The sequence below is a fragment of the Perognathus longimembris genome, chromosome 13 (genome assembly GCF_023159225.1).
Source record: "Perognathus longimembris pacificus isolate PPM17 chromosome 13, ASM2315922v1, whole genome shotgun sequence".
NCBI lineage: Eukaryota > Metazoa > Chordata > Mammalia > Rodentia > Heteromyidae > Perognathus > Perognathus longimembris.
Window position 1 is genome coordinate 46,235,357 of NC_063173.1, and position 16,804 is coordinate 46,252,160.

Sequence of the window (16,804 nt, forward strand, 5' to 3'; positions counted from 1 at the left end):
GTCAGGGCTGTTTTCTAATTGTGAGACATTTAATCAAGTTATGCAGCCTGCTTCAAGTCTCATCTGCAAAGAGATCTCAAGAGCCACCATAGTGGGATGTAACGAGTCAGAGGAGGGCTGGACTGGTGCCAGGTGTGGCGCCCAGCATTGGAGAAGGCATGAGCACCTTCCAGCCCTCCCATGGTCACACACCATGTCCAGGGGTCACTGTTGGCCCTGGTGGAGACGGGGTGGCCATGGAACATTGACTTGCCACTAGTACGCCTTACTTCCATTCCTCCTCACCCACTGCTTCTCCTGCCGTCGGAGTCCCCAGGTGAAAAAAATAAGGGTTTAGCTCTCTCTGCTGGTCAATCTGTGGCACAGCAACCATCTTTGGAAGGATTTTCCACAAACCCATCTGGGGCCGTTGGTGGGGTGGGGTGGGGTGGGAGATCCTCGTTACATTGTTAACACGCACCAAGTGCCTACAATTTGTTGGTGTTTTTGTCTCCTCTTCAGTCACTAATCAATGTGAGTTACAAATGAGTATTCAACAAGCATTATTGGAGAACCACACATCTTTGCCTTGAAACTATGGTGGGCATAGACCAGAATTGACCTTGAAGACCTGAGGAGGACCCAAACCTTAGATGATTGCATTGTGGTGTTCATCCACCCATCGACTCATTCCTTCACCCATCCACTCACACATCATGGCCTTTCTCAAGCACACGAGCCCAGACCCTTTAAAAGGTCTGAGGCCTAGCATCTTAGAAGCTCTTCAGGTATTGCTAATACCTAAGTTTGAGACATGTGGCTCTAATATGATTCTCTACCAAGCCAGTTCTCTGCAATGGCATTAAGAAAGGCTGCTTTCAGTTAATAGGGAGCTCCTGAGAAGAGCTCTCTAGAAGGAAACACATGGTTCTTGTAATTCCTCCTGAGTGTTTAAAAACAGAATTTCCCAATCAAAAGCTTACTGAGGAGAGCTGTGGATCGGGTTCCTGAGTGCTGGCTGGCAAGGACACCGTTGGTGTGAGGATTTTAGACTGGAGGAAAGATGAGTGAAGAGGGAAACAAAGGTAAGTGTGGAGGGGAGAGGGGTACAAGCTTTAGCATGTAGAGGGAGAAGCTGTGGACCAAACTGGGCTCGGGTTCCTGGGCTCCAGTGGCAGCCATAACTGATGGACTTGGGACTCCTGGATCCCAAAGAGAAGGCCAAGCTTTGAGGAAATAGTAAACATGGAGATTGGGTCTACAGTGAGCCCACTGGGCTGTAAAGCAGGATCAAACTGCGTGTGCTGTCTTGTATGGTAAACTTCATTCTCTTGAGCCTCAGCTATCTCATCTGCAAAAGTGAGACTAATGGCAGGAGCCTCCTTCTAGATCCATGCTGAAGGTTAAATCACATGATTCTAGAGCCATGTGGTGGTATCGCCAATGAATAGGAAGCTAGTGTGGTCCTACTTCACTTCCTGTCATCCATTCTTCCTAGCTTCTATTGTTCAAAGTTTGCTCTTCAGCAACAGATACCTGTTGGTGACACTCATTTAGTTCTGAGACTGCTTTTACCTGCCATAGATGACTCCTCAGTGTGTCTCCTTTAAACAGCCTGTTCCTGCCCCTGGTGATTAGGGCCTCACTGGCCTCCAGCTTCCTCCTGTCCTGATCTTGTTCCTTGTGCACTTGTAGTCCCTGGCATGATGGTAGCTTCTTACTGCTGTGAGCCGCTTACACACCCATCTTAGCGTTTCTTGCCAACTCTCCTTGGGCCCAGTGGGTTTGATCAGTGCCACCTTTGGGAGTCAGAACCAAAGGACTCCCACCTAGCTCCTTGTCCTACCTTACCACAGGACAGTGTGGTCCTTTTATCTCCAGAGTTGGAATTGAAATCAGCAGAGGGAGTTTGGGCCAGAGTAGAGCTTTTGCTTATGTAACATCGGGGTAGTCTGAGCTTAAAAACTCATTTTAAGATGGTGCTAGTGGACCACACCTATAATCCTAGCTATTCAGAAGGCTGAGATCTGTGGATCAAGGGGTGGAAGCCAACCTGGGTAGGGAAGTGAGGTTCTTATCTCTTAATTAACCAGAAAAGGCTGGGGGTGGGGGTGGGGCTGGAAATGGAGTTGTGGCTTAAGTGGTAAAGCAGAAAAAGCCAAGCAAGAGTATAAGGGCTTGATTTCGAGAAGTCCCAGTATAAACACACACAAATAAGACCCAGTCCTTTGATTGTTTCTTTCTCAACAGTATGTCCCTAACACTGGAGAGGAAAGATCTTTGTATCATTTCTTAGTTCTTACCCCAAACATAGTCTCCTCTCCCCTCCCCCACTGATAGGCTACATGTTTTTCAAACTTGAAGCCCATCTGGGGTTACTAGTGAGTGAAAGTGAAGGCAGCTGCCACAGTGAATAGGTTGCAGGCTATGGGAGAGATAGGATGAGGGTCCTGAGGATCTGGGATGGCTAACCTGAAGGGGGGCACATAGGAAAGGACTGAATTCTAGAACATGGGTTGGGAAACTTTTCTGTAAAGTACCAGAAAAGAAATAGCTAAAATTTTTCTGTAGGCCATTATAGTTACCATCACTATTCTGCCAATTTGCAAATGCAGCCATAATCAATACCAACATAAACAAACATGGCTGTGTAGGAAAAATTATCTACAAAAATGGTAAAAAGGCCCTGTGTGTGTGTGCACACCTGTGCATGCGTGTACTGGGAATTGAATTCATGGCCTGGCTACCGTCCCTTTAGTTTTTATGTCCAAGGCTAGTATTCTACCATTTGAGCCACAGCTGTACTTCTAGCTTTTTGGTGATTGGAGATAGGGTCTCATAGACTTTCCCGCCCTGGCTGGCTTTGAATTGCATTCCTCAGATTTCAGCATCCCAAGTAGCTAGGATTACAGGTATGAGCCCTTGGCACCCGGCTTTTGACCTTTGTTGCCCCCCTTCCACCCTCACCTTTTTTTTTTTCTTGGAAGAATGTGATAACACAGGCTCTGATTAAAGGCCAGCATAGAAAACCCAGAAACATGTTGAGTTCCCACATTTTCCTTATGGAGGGCCCTAAGGCTCTTCCTGGGAACACATGCTGATGTCATTGAAGGAGAGTGCATTCCCCAAATGACTAGATCACTTCCTGAGCCTCAAATGAAGGCAGTGAGATGGAAAGAGCCAGTGATGGAGCTTGAGACTGGTTCTGCCCCCAACCCTGTCTGGGCCTGAGTGTCAGAAGCATCTTTGTTGTTGTTCCAGTGCATTGTCTTTCTCCGCAGGTTCCAGCCAGCCTGCTAAGGGCTCCCTCCAGAGGGACTGGACCCTCATTAACAGCATCTTCCAGGAGATGTTGGATTTGATACAGAGAGCAAAGAATGCCATAACTGAATATTTCAGGATATTGGAAGAAATGGAGCGATGCCTGCAGCCACATAAAAAGAGTTACCTGGAAGCCATCCAAAGGCAGAAAGAATATATAAGCACCTTGTTGCGCCGGATTTTCAGCCTCCTGTGGTCTAGAGATATCCATCCCCTGAGCCAGAATTTGCCTACTGCAGCCACTGCAGCCACTGGAGCCACTGGAGCCACTGGAGCCACTGGAGCCACTGGAGCCACTGGAGCCACTGGAGCCACTGGAGCCACTGCAGCCACTGCAGCCACTGCAGCCACTGCAGCCACTGCAGCCACTGGAGCCACTGCAGCCACTGTCGCACATGGGCAGAGTAATATTCAAGTTCCGGTTGCCAACCCCTTGCTATCCAAACGTGGGACTGATATCTTGGACGCTAGCCAGTCGAGGTCCAAGGACTATGAGACCGACTCAAAACACAAATACCATGAGAAGGAGAACCCCATGGTAAGAATGGGGTGTGGGAGGAGGAGAGGAGAGCAACTCTGACAGTTCCTGTCATGAGATTTCTTGAGAACCCTGTGCCAGGTGCTACACGCTTCTTAACTTCTCACACACATGTGATGGTCACTCTGGTCCTCTCAAAGTGAGGATGTAGCAGGGGAATAAGACGAGATGCCCCAGAAAGTTGGGAAACTAGGCCCTGGGTCTCTTCATCTTTTCCTTAAATCCCAGCTTTTCACCACTGAGAGCCAGTCATTCTGGGCCCAGCAGTGTGTGAGTCTGCCATTATAGAATACACTTTAGGAAAACATGGATAATGTTTCCAAGAACACTAAAGGCATGGTCACTTCAGGTGACCTGGAAAGGTGTCTTGAGCTAGCCAGCCAATGTGATGGCAATGGTGGTCTTCAGGAAGAACGAGCAGCATATGTGAAAGCTTTCAGGTGGGAAGATCTTGGAGTGATTGGGGAAGGACAGGTGTTACAATGCTACTCTGAGGGTTAAGTGGGGACCAACGAAAAGCGTACAGCAAAGGGAAGTTACAGAAGCTCTCTAGCCAGAGGGCAGAGGATGGCTCCAGCCAAGCCTTTCCATCCAAGTGGTGATGAGGAGCTGCCATGTGCTTCTCTAAGGGCCAAGCCTGGTGTCTCCTTTGCACTCTGAAGGGCTTCATGTCCTCCAGCAACTTGGAGGGTTCTTACCTGGAATACTAAAGATAGAGACCAGGAAGGGCTTGTGTGGTGAAGGGCCCGGGCTCTGGGCAGGGCACACTTGTGCCCATCACTCAGTCATATGGCTGGTCATTGGTAACTCCAGTGTTCTCATACTCATGTGGGAGGGGGGCACTGGAACTTGAACTCAGGGCCTGGGCATTGTCCTTTAGCTTTTTTGCTAAAGACTGGTGCTCTTATCATTTGAGCCATAGCTTTACTTTGAGCTTTTGTCTTTTTCTTTTTGTAGTTAATTGTAGATAAGAGTCTCAGGAGGCTGAGCTCCAGTGGCTCCCACCTGTAATCCTAGCTACTCAGGAGGCTGAGATCTGAGGATCACGAAGTCGGCCAGAGCAAGAAAGTCTGTGAGACTCTTATCTCCAATAACCACCAGAAAACCAGAAGTGGCGCTGTGGCTCCAGTGATAAGAGTGCTAGCCTTGAGCTGAAAAGCTCAGGGACAGTGCCTAGGCCCAGAGTTCAAGCCCCACAACCAACCAAAAAAAAGTCTCATGAACTTTCCTGCCTAAGCTGGCTTCAAAACTCCATCCTCAGACCTGAGCTTACTGAATAGGATTACAGGTTCCCAGCTCATATTTACACTTCCTTCCTTCCCTCCCTCTTTTTTTTTTTTTTTTTGACAGTCCTGGGCCTTGAACTCAGGGCCTAGGTGCTCTCCCTGGGTCTTTGTGCTCAAGGCTAGCAACTCTATACCACTTGAGCTACAGCACCACTTCTGGCTTTTTCTGAGTAGTTTATTGAAGATAAGAAGTCTCATAGACTTTCCTTCCCAGACTGGCTTCAAACTTCCATCCTCAGCCTTGTGAGTAACTAGGATTACAGATGTGAGCCACAGACGACCCGGCTACACTTTTGCTCTTTTTTTTTTTTTTGCCAGTCCTGGGGCTTGGACTCAGGGCCTGAGCACTGTCCCTGGCTTCTTTTTGCTCAAGGCTAGCACTCTGCCACTTGAGCCACAGCGCCACTTCTGGCCATTTCCTGTATATGTGGTGCTGGGGAATCGAACCCAGGGCCTCATGTATATGAGGCAGGCACCTTGCCACTAGGCCATATCCCCAGCCCACTTTTGCTCTTTAATCATATATAGAAGTCTCTTTTTTTTTTTGGGGGGGGCGGTTAAGGCAAGGCAATTCCCCTGAAGCACTTAATCTAGTGTCTGTCCTAAGAACTGAGTTACTGCTAGATGAAACTATATAATGTTATCCATGCAGCTATAAATGGGGAGACTTTTTAAGGTATAAATTCTCGGAAAATTTTTAACACTTCAAGTGGCCAAGCATACGTTAACACTGCATCTTTTCCTTGGACTAAATATGGAGATACATTCTTCTTGGCATATCTAAAGGGGGCTATAGGGGAGCAAGAAGGCTGACATTGGATTTCTCCCACCCACAGGGCCTCCTTAACCTTGCCACCAGCCAGAACCAGCTCTGCCTCGATCTGATAACTGAAAGGGTAAGTTGAATTCTGGGGTGTGCTGGAATTTGCTTCAAGCCCCAGACCTCACCCCCACATTACTCACTATGCGGTAGGTACATAAGAATGTAGGAGTGTGGAGAAGGATGTGGAGAGATGACCTCTGAGTATAGCATACCTCACTGCTTGGCCTGGCTGGCTATGTTCTAATGGGGGTACAGTAGATAGGCTGCCCTGGGAGCTTTGGGTTGTTAAAATACTTCCCAGTGAAGCATGTATTTGTGTAATCTATGACAGGAAGGAGGGGCCATGCATCCAATCAGGAGCATGCAGACTGTATACTTCCCTTCTGGGAGGTCCTGACATACAAGGCAAATACCAGCGTACAACCTTGAGTAGAAGGAAGTTTCTTGAGGCTCCTGAGCTTTTGTGCTCAAGCAAGGCTAGCATTCTACCTACCACTTGAGCCACAGCTCCACTTCCAACTTTGGGGTTAATTGGAGTTAAGAACCTCACACATTTTCCTACCTGGGCTGGCTTTTGAATTGTGATGCTCAGATCTCAACCTCCTGAATAGCTAGGCTTATAATTATGAGCCACCAATGCCCAGCTACTGTTTTGTGTGTGTGTGTGTGTGTGTTTTTAAACAGTTGGGCGAGGAGGACATAATTGCCATGGTCGAGGACCAGCTACAGTACCCCGAGGAGGGAGGTCATAATTTGTAAGTGACTATCAGATCAAGGATCTCCTGGTCTCTGGGCACATGTCTTCATCCAGAATAGGATTCAACACCTTATATGCTTGGTTGGTTGTGTCTTCATTTCTTCTAGTGGGAAAAAAAAAACCTTGTAGGAAATGGCCAGAATAAATCCTCATCAGGAGGCAGCCTGGTCTGGTTAAAAATAGCATTACTCTCTAATTCACAAGCATAGGGCTTGCCCCACCTCTTCTGTGTGATTTGGGGAGTTGACACTTTGAGTTTGTGGCTCCATAAGAACAGGTTGGATTGACCTCTCCACCCTGAATGAGGAACCACAAGGTTTGTCTGGATCTGCCCACAGCCTCCAGGGAGAAGTGACTGGGTTCCTCAACTACTACTGTGAAGCACCTTCCACCCTGAGGCAACATAATGTGAGTCAGTCCCATGAGGGCTGTATCCTTGGGGACCTTCTGCATTAGCTAGTGAAGCCCTTCAGAATCAGGGCAGGGTTCCTGGTGCCTACCCCTTCCCTGCAGGAGGGAGGTGAGAAGTCCATGGGACTAAGTTTCGACTTGTCTCTTGTTCATTGTCCTCAGACGGTTGTCCTCAATGGCTGCTGCTCTGTCTTCTATGCATTGACGATGGTTCTGGGGGATCCGGGGGGTAAGTCACTGGGCTGGGACTTCACTGACAGTGAATTAATTGGGCAGGAACAACCCAGGCAGGAGCCCTTGGCGAAGCATGTCTTCATTCCAGTCCTTCCCTGAAAGGTGTGGGCCCTTCTGCACTAAGACATTTGAAATGATTTCTGGAGAAGCAAGGGATTTAGATTCCTCCTTTCATAGGAAAGGGCAACATGACACTTCCCCAGAGAGATATGTCCAAGGAATGATGGCATCAGAGCCAAATTGTTACATGAGCAGCTGAGTTCTTGGGCCCAACTGAAATGTAGAGCCATATATATAGAGAGAGAGAATAACAGCTTTCCTACCTCCTCAAAGAAATTAAATAATTGGAGAAAGGCTAACTTGTTTGGGGTTAAATAAAGCTGAGAGATCTGTTCCTCAATCACTGAACAATGCCTAAGCAAGAGCTCTAGTGTGGAAGGAAGTGAACAGGATGAAAGACTTAGGTCATTAGTTAGCCCATACACCAGGCTGAATGGATGGGAAGAAAGGAATGTAGGACATACCTGCCTCTCACCTCACCTACAAATCATAGGAGCTCTTCTTGTGGGCATTGACCTTGGCCTGGAGAGTTCGGCTTGAAGCCAACAAGACTTCCCTAATGACAAATACTCCTTCTCCTAGCAAGCCTAGCTTGATTTTTGCCCTGGACATAGCCCGTCACAACAGCAGTCTTTCATCTTCTCCTATGCACCCTTCCAATGAATCTAGAATTTGTGGGTTGGGAATGTGGCTTAGTGGTAGTGTTTGCCTAGCATGCTTGAAGCCCTCAGTGTCCTCAGTGTCACATACACAGAAAAAGCCAAAAGGGGCGCTGTGGCTCAAGTGGTAGAGCGCTAGCCTTGAGCACAGAGAGGTTCAGGGACAGTGCTCAAGCCCTGAGTCCAAGCCCCAGGACTGGCAAAAAAAAAATAAAAATTAGAATTTGTTCTTTGGAAATAGGTACTGTTTCCCAACATCCATAAGAATGGGTGATTTAAAAAGTAGTTTTAATGGAGCCTGATTCCAAAAACATTACCGTTGGTAGTTTTGCTGTCAGAGTGCTGGCAGAGTCTGACTGAGGGAGCTTGGACTGATGGTTTTATCTTTCTGTGCTTCCAGAGGCCTTTCTGGTCCCAGTTCCCTTCCATGGTGGCTTCGCCTTTAGCTCTCATCTGTTTGCAAGAGTAGAGTTGATTCCTGTGTACACGGAGAACACGGTCAGAATGGGTCCCCTCCCTGCTCAATCCACCTAGACAGCACTAGGGTGCTGAGAAGGCAAAGGCAGGAGGTGTCTTATCCATATAAATGCTAGGGGAGGTGGAAAGAGAAACTGGGATGAAGCCATATGGGCCCTGAACCTTAATATGAAGGCCTAGGGATTATAAGGGTGAGAAATCAAGGCTCCTGGACTTTTGTTGTTGTTGGTGGTGGTCATGGGGCTTGACCTTGAGTCCTGAGTGCTGTCCCTGAGCACTTTTTGCTCAAGGCTAGCACTCTGCCACTTGAGCCACAGTTCCTCTTTGAGTTTTCTGGAAGTTAACTGGAGATTGAGATAAGAGTCTCACAGATTTTCCTGCCCAGGCTGGCTCTGAACTGCTCAAATCTTGGCTTTTTGAGTACCTAGGATTACAGGAGTGAGCCACCAGGGCTTGGCTGGCTTGTAGACCTTCATCTAGCCATTGTTCAATCATTTTTCTCTTCCAGACGATTTCTGAAGAGGCTTACGCTTTCCAGGTCACTGTAGACAAGTTGGAGATGGTCTTGCTTGATGCTAGAATTGAGGTAAAGTGGGCATGGGGGAGATGACTGTATTTTCTGGGGAGCTATTGCTGGCCCTGAAAAGGGTCAAGTTCTTATATAATACCTAGGCACCTGAGAAATAAGAAACAGTAAACGTTTCCAGAGCACATCTCACTCAACCATGATAACCCTACCCCAGATCTCCTCCTTACTCACACCTGTAGTAGCCTAGCCATGCATTGGATTCTAACTTGTAAAAGATCTTTGCATGAATTTGGGGGTACATATTAATGATTTGAATGTTTTCCTTATGCTTGTGTTCTTCCTAGGGAAAAACCGTCAGAGGTATTGTGCTAGTCAACCCTCAGAATTGTCTGGGTGGTATTGATTCCCAAGAGTCATTGATGGAATGCTTGTTATTTGCTCAGAGGTATGAGTCCCACTTCTCAACACTGCATGATCTCCCTAAGAAGGTTTCTTGTCACTGGTAGTGGTAAGGTCAGAACCGGAAGTCATTTACCCAGTATGCTTATAGTACATGTTCTTTGCAGAGCTACATACAAATACATACATGATACCAAGGAAAAAGCATCCATACATTTACCATTTACTTTTTTTATTTCCATTCTAGGCTTTTCCTTTAGTTATTACATAGGAGTCAAAAAACTGATTGTTGCTTTTCTACTTTTTACAACTTAAGCTCCTTTCTCCCAGCATCCATTTTCAAGGCAGTCTCTTTTGGACCTTGTGTGATAAACATGTGTTTATACAGAATGTTCTTGTCTACTTTTAAGAACATGTTAATTTTTATTGTCTCTGGGGTGCTGAAATAACCATACTACATAGAGGAGACATTCTGTTTTCTAGATGAAATAATTCAAAACTATAGAACTAACCAAGACTAAAGAATAGAGCAGAACATAGGTGCAGGAGAAAGAATGCTAGAAGCTCTGGTCAAGAATTCAGTAGCTGTGTTCAGATGTCAGCTGTAGCATTTGCTAGTTGAAGGGATTAACTTTACAATGAGGAATATGATTTTCTTTGTGAAATGGGATGGTCATACTTTTTCAGAGAATTGTTGGGAGAATGGGTGAGATGGGATGTGTGTGCACGAGGCCCATGTATAGAACTACTCAATTTAGACTACGAGTAGCGCATGAACAAATGGAGACGTTGGTTTCTGCTTGATGGCTGAAAACTTGGATGAAATACTATCCATGTGCGTCTTTTGGGCTTGGTCCCTCCAAGCCAGATGCAATGGTCCTTTCTAGTATCCTACCTCCTTCTGCCTGACGGTACCCCTTGGAGGGGGTGGGGGTGGGGACATCAGAGTGGCTGATTGTATCCAGAGGGGAAGATGATGCAACGTGAATTAAGATTCCAAGGAGAAGCTAACTTGGGTTCTACCCTCTCCTCCAACTGTAGGCATAGCCTCCATGTGATCGTAGATGAGAGTTACATGCTCTCTGTGTTTGATGAAGAACTCAGGTTCTCCAGTGTTCTGGGCTTTGAAAGGTGAGTGTGACTGGGCTGGAATTAAGCATGAGAGTCACGGGGTGAGATCCGAGGCTTCGGCCTCACTGGCTGTGCATGGGAGTGAATTACGCACCACTGGGGGTTGTGCACATGAACAAAGTAGCATTTTCCTCTTGCCTATCTTCTAGTCTATGTGCCATTCTGTAGAGAAGCAAATGAGGGCCAGGTAAAGGGACACTCTACATCAGGGAAGGGTGGGAACTTCTTCATTGTGAGACATGATCTCATTATGGAGCCCAAGCTAGTTTCAAACTCAGGATAGTCCTGTCTCTGCCTCCCAAGTTCAGGGTGTCAGATGTATGCCACCCCTCCTGGCTGGAACTTTCTTGATGGTACTATCTGACTCTAGAGGTAGGACTGCAGCAAAGCAAGGAAGGGGCTTGTCTGGCAAAAGGAGCAGCTTCACCAAAGGAATGGCATTAAGAAGGAGGCAAGCATATTCTAGAAATAGTGGGAGGCTCACTGCTAGGAAGGTGGCTTCACAGAGGCCAGGTGTGTGTTGGTGGGGGGGGGGGGGAGTGGGGAGGGACCATAAATCAGGGTGAAGGTCCTGGATCTCTCTTTGTGGACACTTGGGAGGGAGCTCTCTTTCTAGTACATCTGATATACCTGTGTTGACTTCCTGGCTTAGCTGGATCTTGATCTTGAGTTTCTTAGGCCTTGATGTCTAGGAAAGACTTCCAAGTTCACTTCCTTGCCACTTATAGATTCAAAATCCCAATCCTTCAAATACTTCTCCATAACCTTGGTTTTTCCTCTTCTGCAGTTTGCCTGACCCTGAAAGGACCCATGTGATCTGGGACATGAGTTTGGTGAGTCCTGGCTGCCTGTCCTTGAGTCTGGAAAAAGAATACAAAAATAGAGGGCAACAAACCAAAGGTTCCCCCCTTCTCTTCTTCCAGGATTTTGGCATTGCTGGCTTCTGTCTTAGTGCTCTGTACACCCGGAATCAGAATGTGGTCACTGCTATGCGTTCCTTTGGCTGCATCCATGGTGTCTCTGGCATCGCGCAGTACAAGGCTGCTCGATTGCTCCAGGACTTAGGTATTGAGCAATACTCCAGGATGGCATCTTGGCTGGACCCCACAGTCATTGGGAATTCCTAGGTTTTCTTGGGCCTCTAGTATGCAATTCAGTACAATGGGACTCTGCTAGGTTTGTCAGGTTAACTAAGGTAGGGGATGAGGGCAGGAGTACAGCTCAGATATTTTAATTCTCTAACTTTGCTCTTTGCTCTGCTTGGAAAGAAGAGAGTCACTTATACTTTCAAGAACTGAAAGCAGCAACTTCAGAAATCAGTCTTGATGTGAATGTCTTCTTTCCCTCACCAGTGCCTTGCTTGCCTCAGACAAGGATTTCAAAGAAACAGCTGACAATTTTAATTAAGTGTAACCTCATTTCCTAAGGTAGCCAAAGGAGAGATGACAATTGGGGCTTAAATCTATGGTGCTTAGTTAATGCTAGCCTCAGAGGAGACTTTCTACCTTTTCATACTATAGGCAAACATTAAAAAAAATTCCCTGTCTTTAAATTTTTCTATAATAGATGTCATATTAGAAGGCTTAAGACAATAAATGGGTTACAGCAGAAAACTAATGAATGAAACAAACTAATGGCCATTGGATTACCAGGGTTAGCAAGCAGTTTGCTTTCATCTTTGGGTAGGGAAGAAGGTAGATTGGAAAAAGCCAACTGGACACGTCCCTACATGATACCAGGTTCTTTGATACTTGGCAGAAATCAGATCCCAGCCTTTGAACCCAAGTTTTCAATCTTGGTTGTGCCTGGGAATCATGTGTAGTTGTTTCAGTACTGATGTGTAGACTCCATCCCTAAAGATCAAAATAGATGACTAAGAAGCATAACCTGAGCATTGGGGCTACTCACAGCTCCTCAAATTATTCTTTTGTACTACCAATGCTGAGTAGAGGAGCAAGGTTTCTCCCAAGTCCATCATGTAGACCTCAAAGTTGTTTGTCAGGGAGGTTTTGAGTTTGTTAACTTGCCCAGTGGAAGCAGCCAGTCTCTACTTTCATGGTATACCCCCACTCTTACCTCAGGGACGTGAACTTGAAGTGAACATCTCCTATTGGCCGATTGAAGCCCTTCTTACTTTCCTGAGCCCCAGATGAGGTGGATGTCAAAGCTATCCACCCAAATAATAGTCTTGGATATAAATAACTTGTATAAAGCCTGGCTTTGTGGAAAATTTCTGCCACAAGATCTGTGACAGTTCTTCTCCTTCCATCCAGGATGGATTGAGGATCACTACCTGCCCATTAACCACACCCGGCTGAGGGAAGCTCACAGGTTTGTCACTAGCAAGCTGAAGGAACAGAAGATCCCATTTCTCCCTTGTAACTCTGGCTTCTCTCTGTGGATCAACCTGAAAGATGTAAGCTCTAGGAATAAACACGTGTTTCTTAGAAAGACCTGCTGACTGGGTCTCATGCTTGCTATCTCTGTGTCTCTGTTCTTTCTAGTACTTTTATGACCCAGGTTCATTTGATGAAGAACTGTTCCTCCATCGTCGCTTCCTGAAAAACAATCTGATATTATCCCATGGCAAAAGCTTCAGGTGTAAGGAACCTGGATGGTTCCGCCTTGTCTTTGCAGAAAAACCTCCTCAACTCGAAGAGGGTGAGTGATACTAACCTGGTCATTGCTTCGTTTAGAGATAGCCTATCAGCTTCTCTCTGACTCAATTCCTGAAGCTTCCTGTTATTTTCATTTATTTATTTTGCCTTTGAAATCTTCGCTGCAGCCTTCTGAGCCAGCTGTTTTCCACTTTTCCTCTTTAATTATGCTCCCTTGGGAACAAAACCTGCTTGGTACCTCAGGATCTTAGCTATTCATTATAACCCAGAGATGATGGTTTGGTGCCTGCCATAGAGTAAGGCTCTGGGAACATAAGCTAATGAGAAGTGGTACTCTGCCCTTTATAGGTGGATATAGGCAAGGTCGATAAATGGTTGTGGCAGTTTCCAGTGTTGATGCTAATGGAGCTCATTCTCAAAAGCTATGAAGAAACCAAAAGTTAAAATAAACATTGATTACATCCTTTTCATACTAGATACTCTTCTATCCCTTGGGAATATAGCAGTGAGCCATTCCTCCTCATGCAGGTTTATTTTGGGAAAACATCTTTTGATCTAGAGTGGGAAATGGGTTGAATAAAAATTGGGTATGATGGTATATACCTGTAATCCCAGCACTTGAAAGGCTGAGATAGAAGGATTGCAAGTTTGAGATCAGCCAGGACTGTACAATAGTCAAACCCTATCTCAAAACACCACATAGAAAACAGATCAAGAGATGAGTTAAGAGACAAATAGAGATGGGATATAGGATTTGGTAGGACACATTGAAATGTCTGGTAGACTAATCTGAGAAGGAAGTATGGGAGGGGGGTGTTATAAAACAGGTTGACTTGGAAATCTATCATGTTTAGCATCCCTGAACAAGAGGCTCTAATGATCTACCATGATCTGAGTAGGTCTAAAAACTACCTGCCAACCTAAAGTTTTTTTTTTCTCTGTCCCCATTTGGACCCTCTAGCCATGAATCGGTTTCTTCGAGTGCTAGAGGAACAGAAGCAGTATCGAACAGAGAGACTACTAGAGGATGCCCTGAAGGAGTAGATGATCTGCCTCCCACCCAGCAGCTCGGCTCAGGCCAGCCACATGCTTAGGCGTCCCAGGAAGCCGCCTCTAGCTCAGAAGGCTGTTGTTGAAGAGTGACTCCTCAAGAAATGGTCTTGTTTGACCCATTCATCAACCTCCTAAACTGAGCATCTGCCATCTTTGGAAACTTTGTAGTGTTTTAGGCTTTGCTAGTCATCATGTGTACAAAATGATGTATTTTTTTAAATTGGGGTTAGGTTGGGAGAAAGGGAGCTCTCTGGGTTCCTATTTAAGTGGCTTTATTTTTATATTTTAGTATCTAATAAATGCCATATTTTAAATTCCAGATGTGCCTTGTTTGTTCATGTTCTTTATAATCATCTCATAGCATCTTTGCAAGATCACATCTGCTTTTCACATTGGCTGAATAGGATGGGGTATAAGCATGGATATTTGTGAATATTTGTTCCAGTTGTGCCTTGCTGAGAGGGTTTAAACCAATTGTGGTGACAAGATTTGTATCTTCCTATGTCCAGACTGCTAACAAGATACTGTTAAGTAGGTGGCTTAGAATTAAAGTTTCTCAGAGTTCTGGAGGTGCCAAATCCAAGATCAAGCTCCTGAGCATCCAGCATCTAGTGAAGCCTGTCATTTTGATCTAACTTCCCTGTGGCAGAAAGGGCAAAGATATGACTGACTCCCTTCCCAGGGTCCTGCCTCCTGGTCCCATCTTGGCGTAATGATCTAAACATAAAGTTAGGGGTTCACAAATACTTAGTCACTAGTACCTGGAGTCTTTCAATTTCCAGCTTTCAAATCACTCCTTGACTCTTGGGTCCTTGGGAACCCTAGTACTGAGGCTGTGACATGAGCAGAACAAGGACTACCAACATTTTGGAGATGATAAAAATAGCTTCAGTACCATTTTGAGGGTTAAGAGACTTCAAATGCCCTTTAGATAAATTGGCAAAGGAGAACAAGTAGCATGTTTACTCCTGAGGCTATTTCAAAGCGATCCTATGTCAATTTTATGAAGTACAGTACTTATCATAGTTTGAAACCCAGTCCTACATTTCTGTTTAAGTCCAGAGATGTGTGACACATCATGATCAGCAGAATAAAGTATCAACCTAAAAACTACCATAGCTTTGGAACTAACCAAAGGGTTACTAACAAGGGTTTGTTTTCATATTCTTCTGGATCTATGTTCAGTTCTTAATTTTCTTCCAGTAGAGTTTTTAATTAAAAAATTCGAATTCCTCTCTCCCTTCCCCTTTTCCATCTCTTCCCCTTCCCTCCTTCCTTTCTCTCCTTGTGTGTGTGCACATTCACATGCACACATGTGGGTGCCAGTCCTGGGGCTTGAACTCAGGGCCTGGATATTGTCATTAAGTTTGATTAGGATGGTGCTCTACCACTTCCTGAGCTTTTGTGCTCAAGGCCAGCACTCTGCCACTTGAACCACAGCTTTTTGTTGGTTAGAGGAGTCTCATGGACTTTTCTGCCCGGGCTGGCTTTGAACCATGATCCTCAGACCTCAGCCTCCTAAGAAGCTAGAATCACTGGTGCTTGCCTTTATTTCCAAACCAGACAAGGTTCTTTAGAAACTGGTCAAGAAGCCATATACCATGGTTCATACCTACAGTCCCAGCACTTGTGAGTCTGAGGTGGGATTAGAAGTTTGAGGCCAGTCTGAGCTACTTAAGGAGACCCTATCTCTGGGAAAGCAACCTAACTTTAGGAGACAGAAAGGAAATTCATTGAAAGAACCAGGGGTTCATGAGACCCAAAGATGCTTAGAACCTCTGTAATGGGACCTAATGGACTTTGGCACTGGATGGAAAGGCTCATGCTTCCCATAGTAGAGCATGTTTCCTGTTCAACTCTAGATTAGATGGTGGGCTAAAGACAAGAGTGGACTTGACAAACTTGAGCCATAGGGTACTAGAAAATTCTAAGAAAAATTCAATGGTGCTGTTTTTTAGTTTTGTTTTTACCTGAATGATATAACAAAGCTTATGCTTAGGTGGATGGATGGTGTCTGGGAACTGACTTGGGATGGTGAGATCATCCCAAATGCTTCCATCCAGAGGTGTTCATATATGCTTTGTAGAGAAGGCAGCAGGAGCTCTAACACCATATACTGCATATGTTCATAGGATCAAGCACTTTGAAACACATTTCAGATATTGAATCAAGTGTCTTGACTTTGATTCAAATGAGTTAGTATGACGCAAGTGGTAGCTACACATCTGGCAATACTACCTCTTAACAGAAAAAGTTATATACAACAGAAGGTATAGATCTTAGGGCTAGGGATTTGTGTAGCCAGTGTTAGAGTGCTTTCCTACTAAGGGCAAGGCCTTGCATTTGATCCTCTAGCCCTGAAAAAATATCTTAAACATATTACTTGAGTTGCAAAACTGGTACTCAAGTAATCCATTCCTTAATCAAGATGTAGAACATTTCTATAACTCTAGGAATGTTTTTCTTGCCCATTTCTGGCCAACCTCTGCTTCCCTCCTTTCCTCCTCCCATGGATTAATTCTGTAGGTT

General features: G+C 45.5%; 1 protein-coding gene across 1 annotated transcript; it reads left to right on the forward strand.

Annotated features, from left to right (window-relative positions):
- The first annotated feature begins 1,042 nt into the window (after window positions 1–1,042).
- On the forward strand, window positions 1,043–14,266 carry LOC125362475 (probable inactive 1-aminocyclopropane-1-carboxylate synthase-like protein 2). Its single transcript, XM_048361313.1, has 13 exons — window positions 1,043–1,064; window positions 3,261–3,838; window positions 5,961–6,020; window positions 7,278–7,344; window positions 8,469–8,566; window positions 9,054–9,131; window positions 9,419–9,525; window positions 10,521–10,604; window positions 11,392–11,437; window positions 11,528–11,669; window positions 12,878–13,020; window positions 13,109–13,265; window positions 14,184–14,266. The coding sequence occupies exons 1-13, from the start codon at window positions 1,043–1,045 to the stop codon at window positions 14,264–14,266; spliced, it is 1,665 nt and encodes a 554-aa protein (XP_048217270.1).
- Window positions 14,267–16,804: the final 2,538 nt, after the last annotated feature.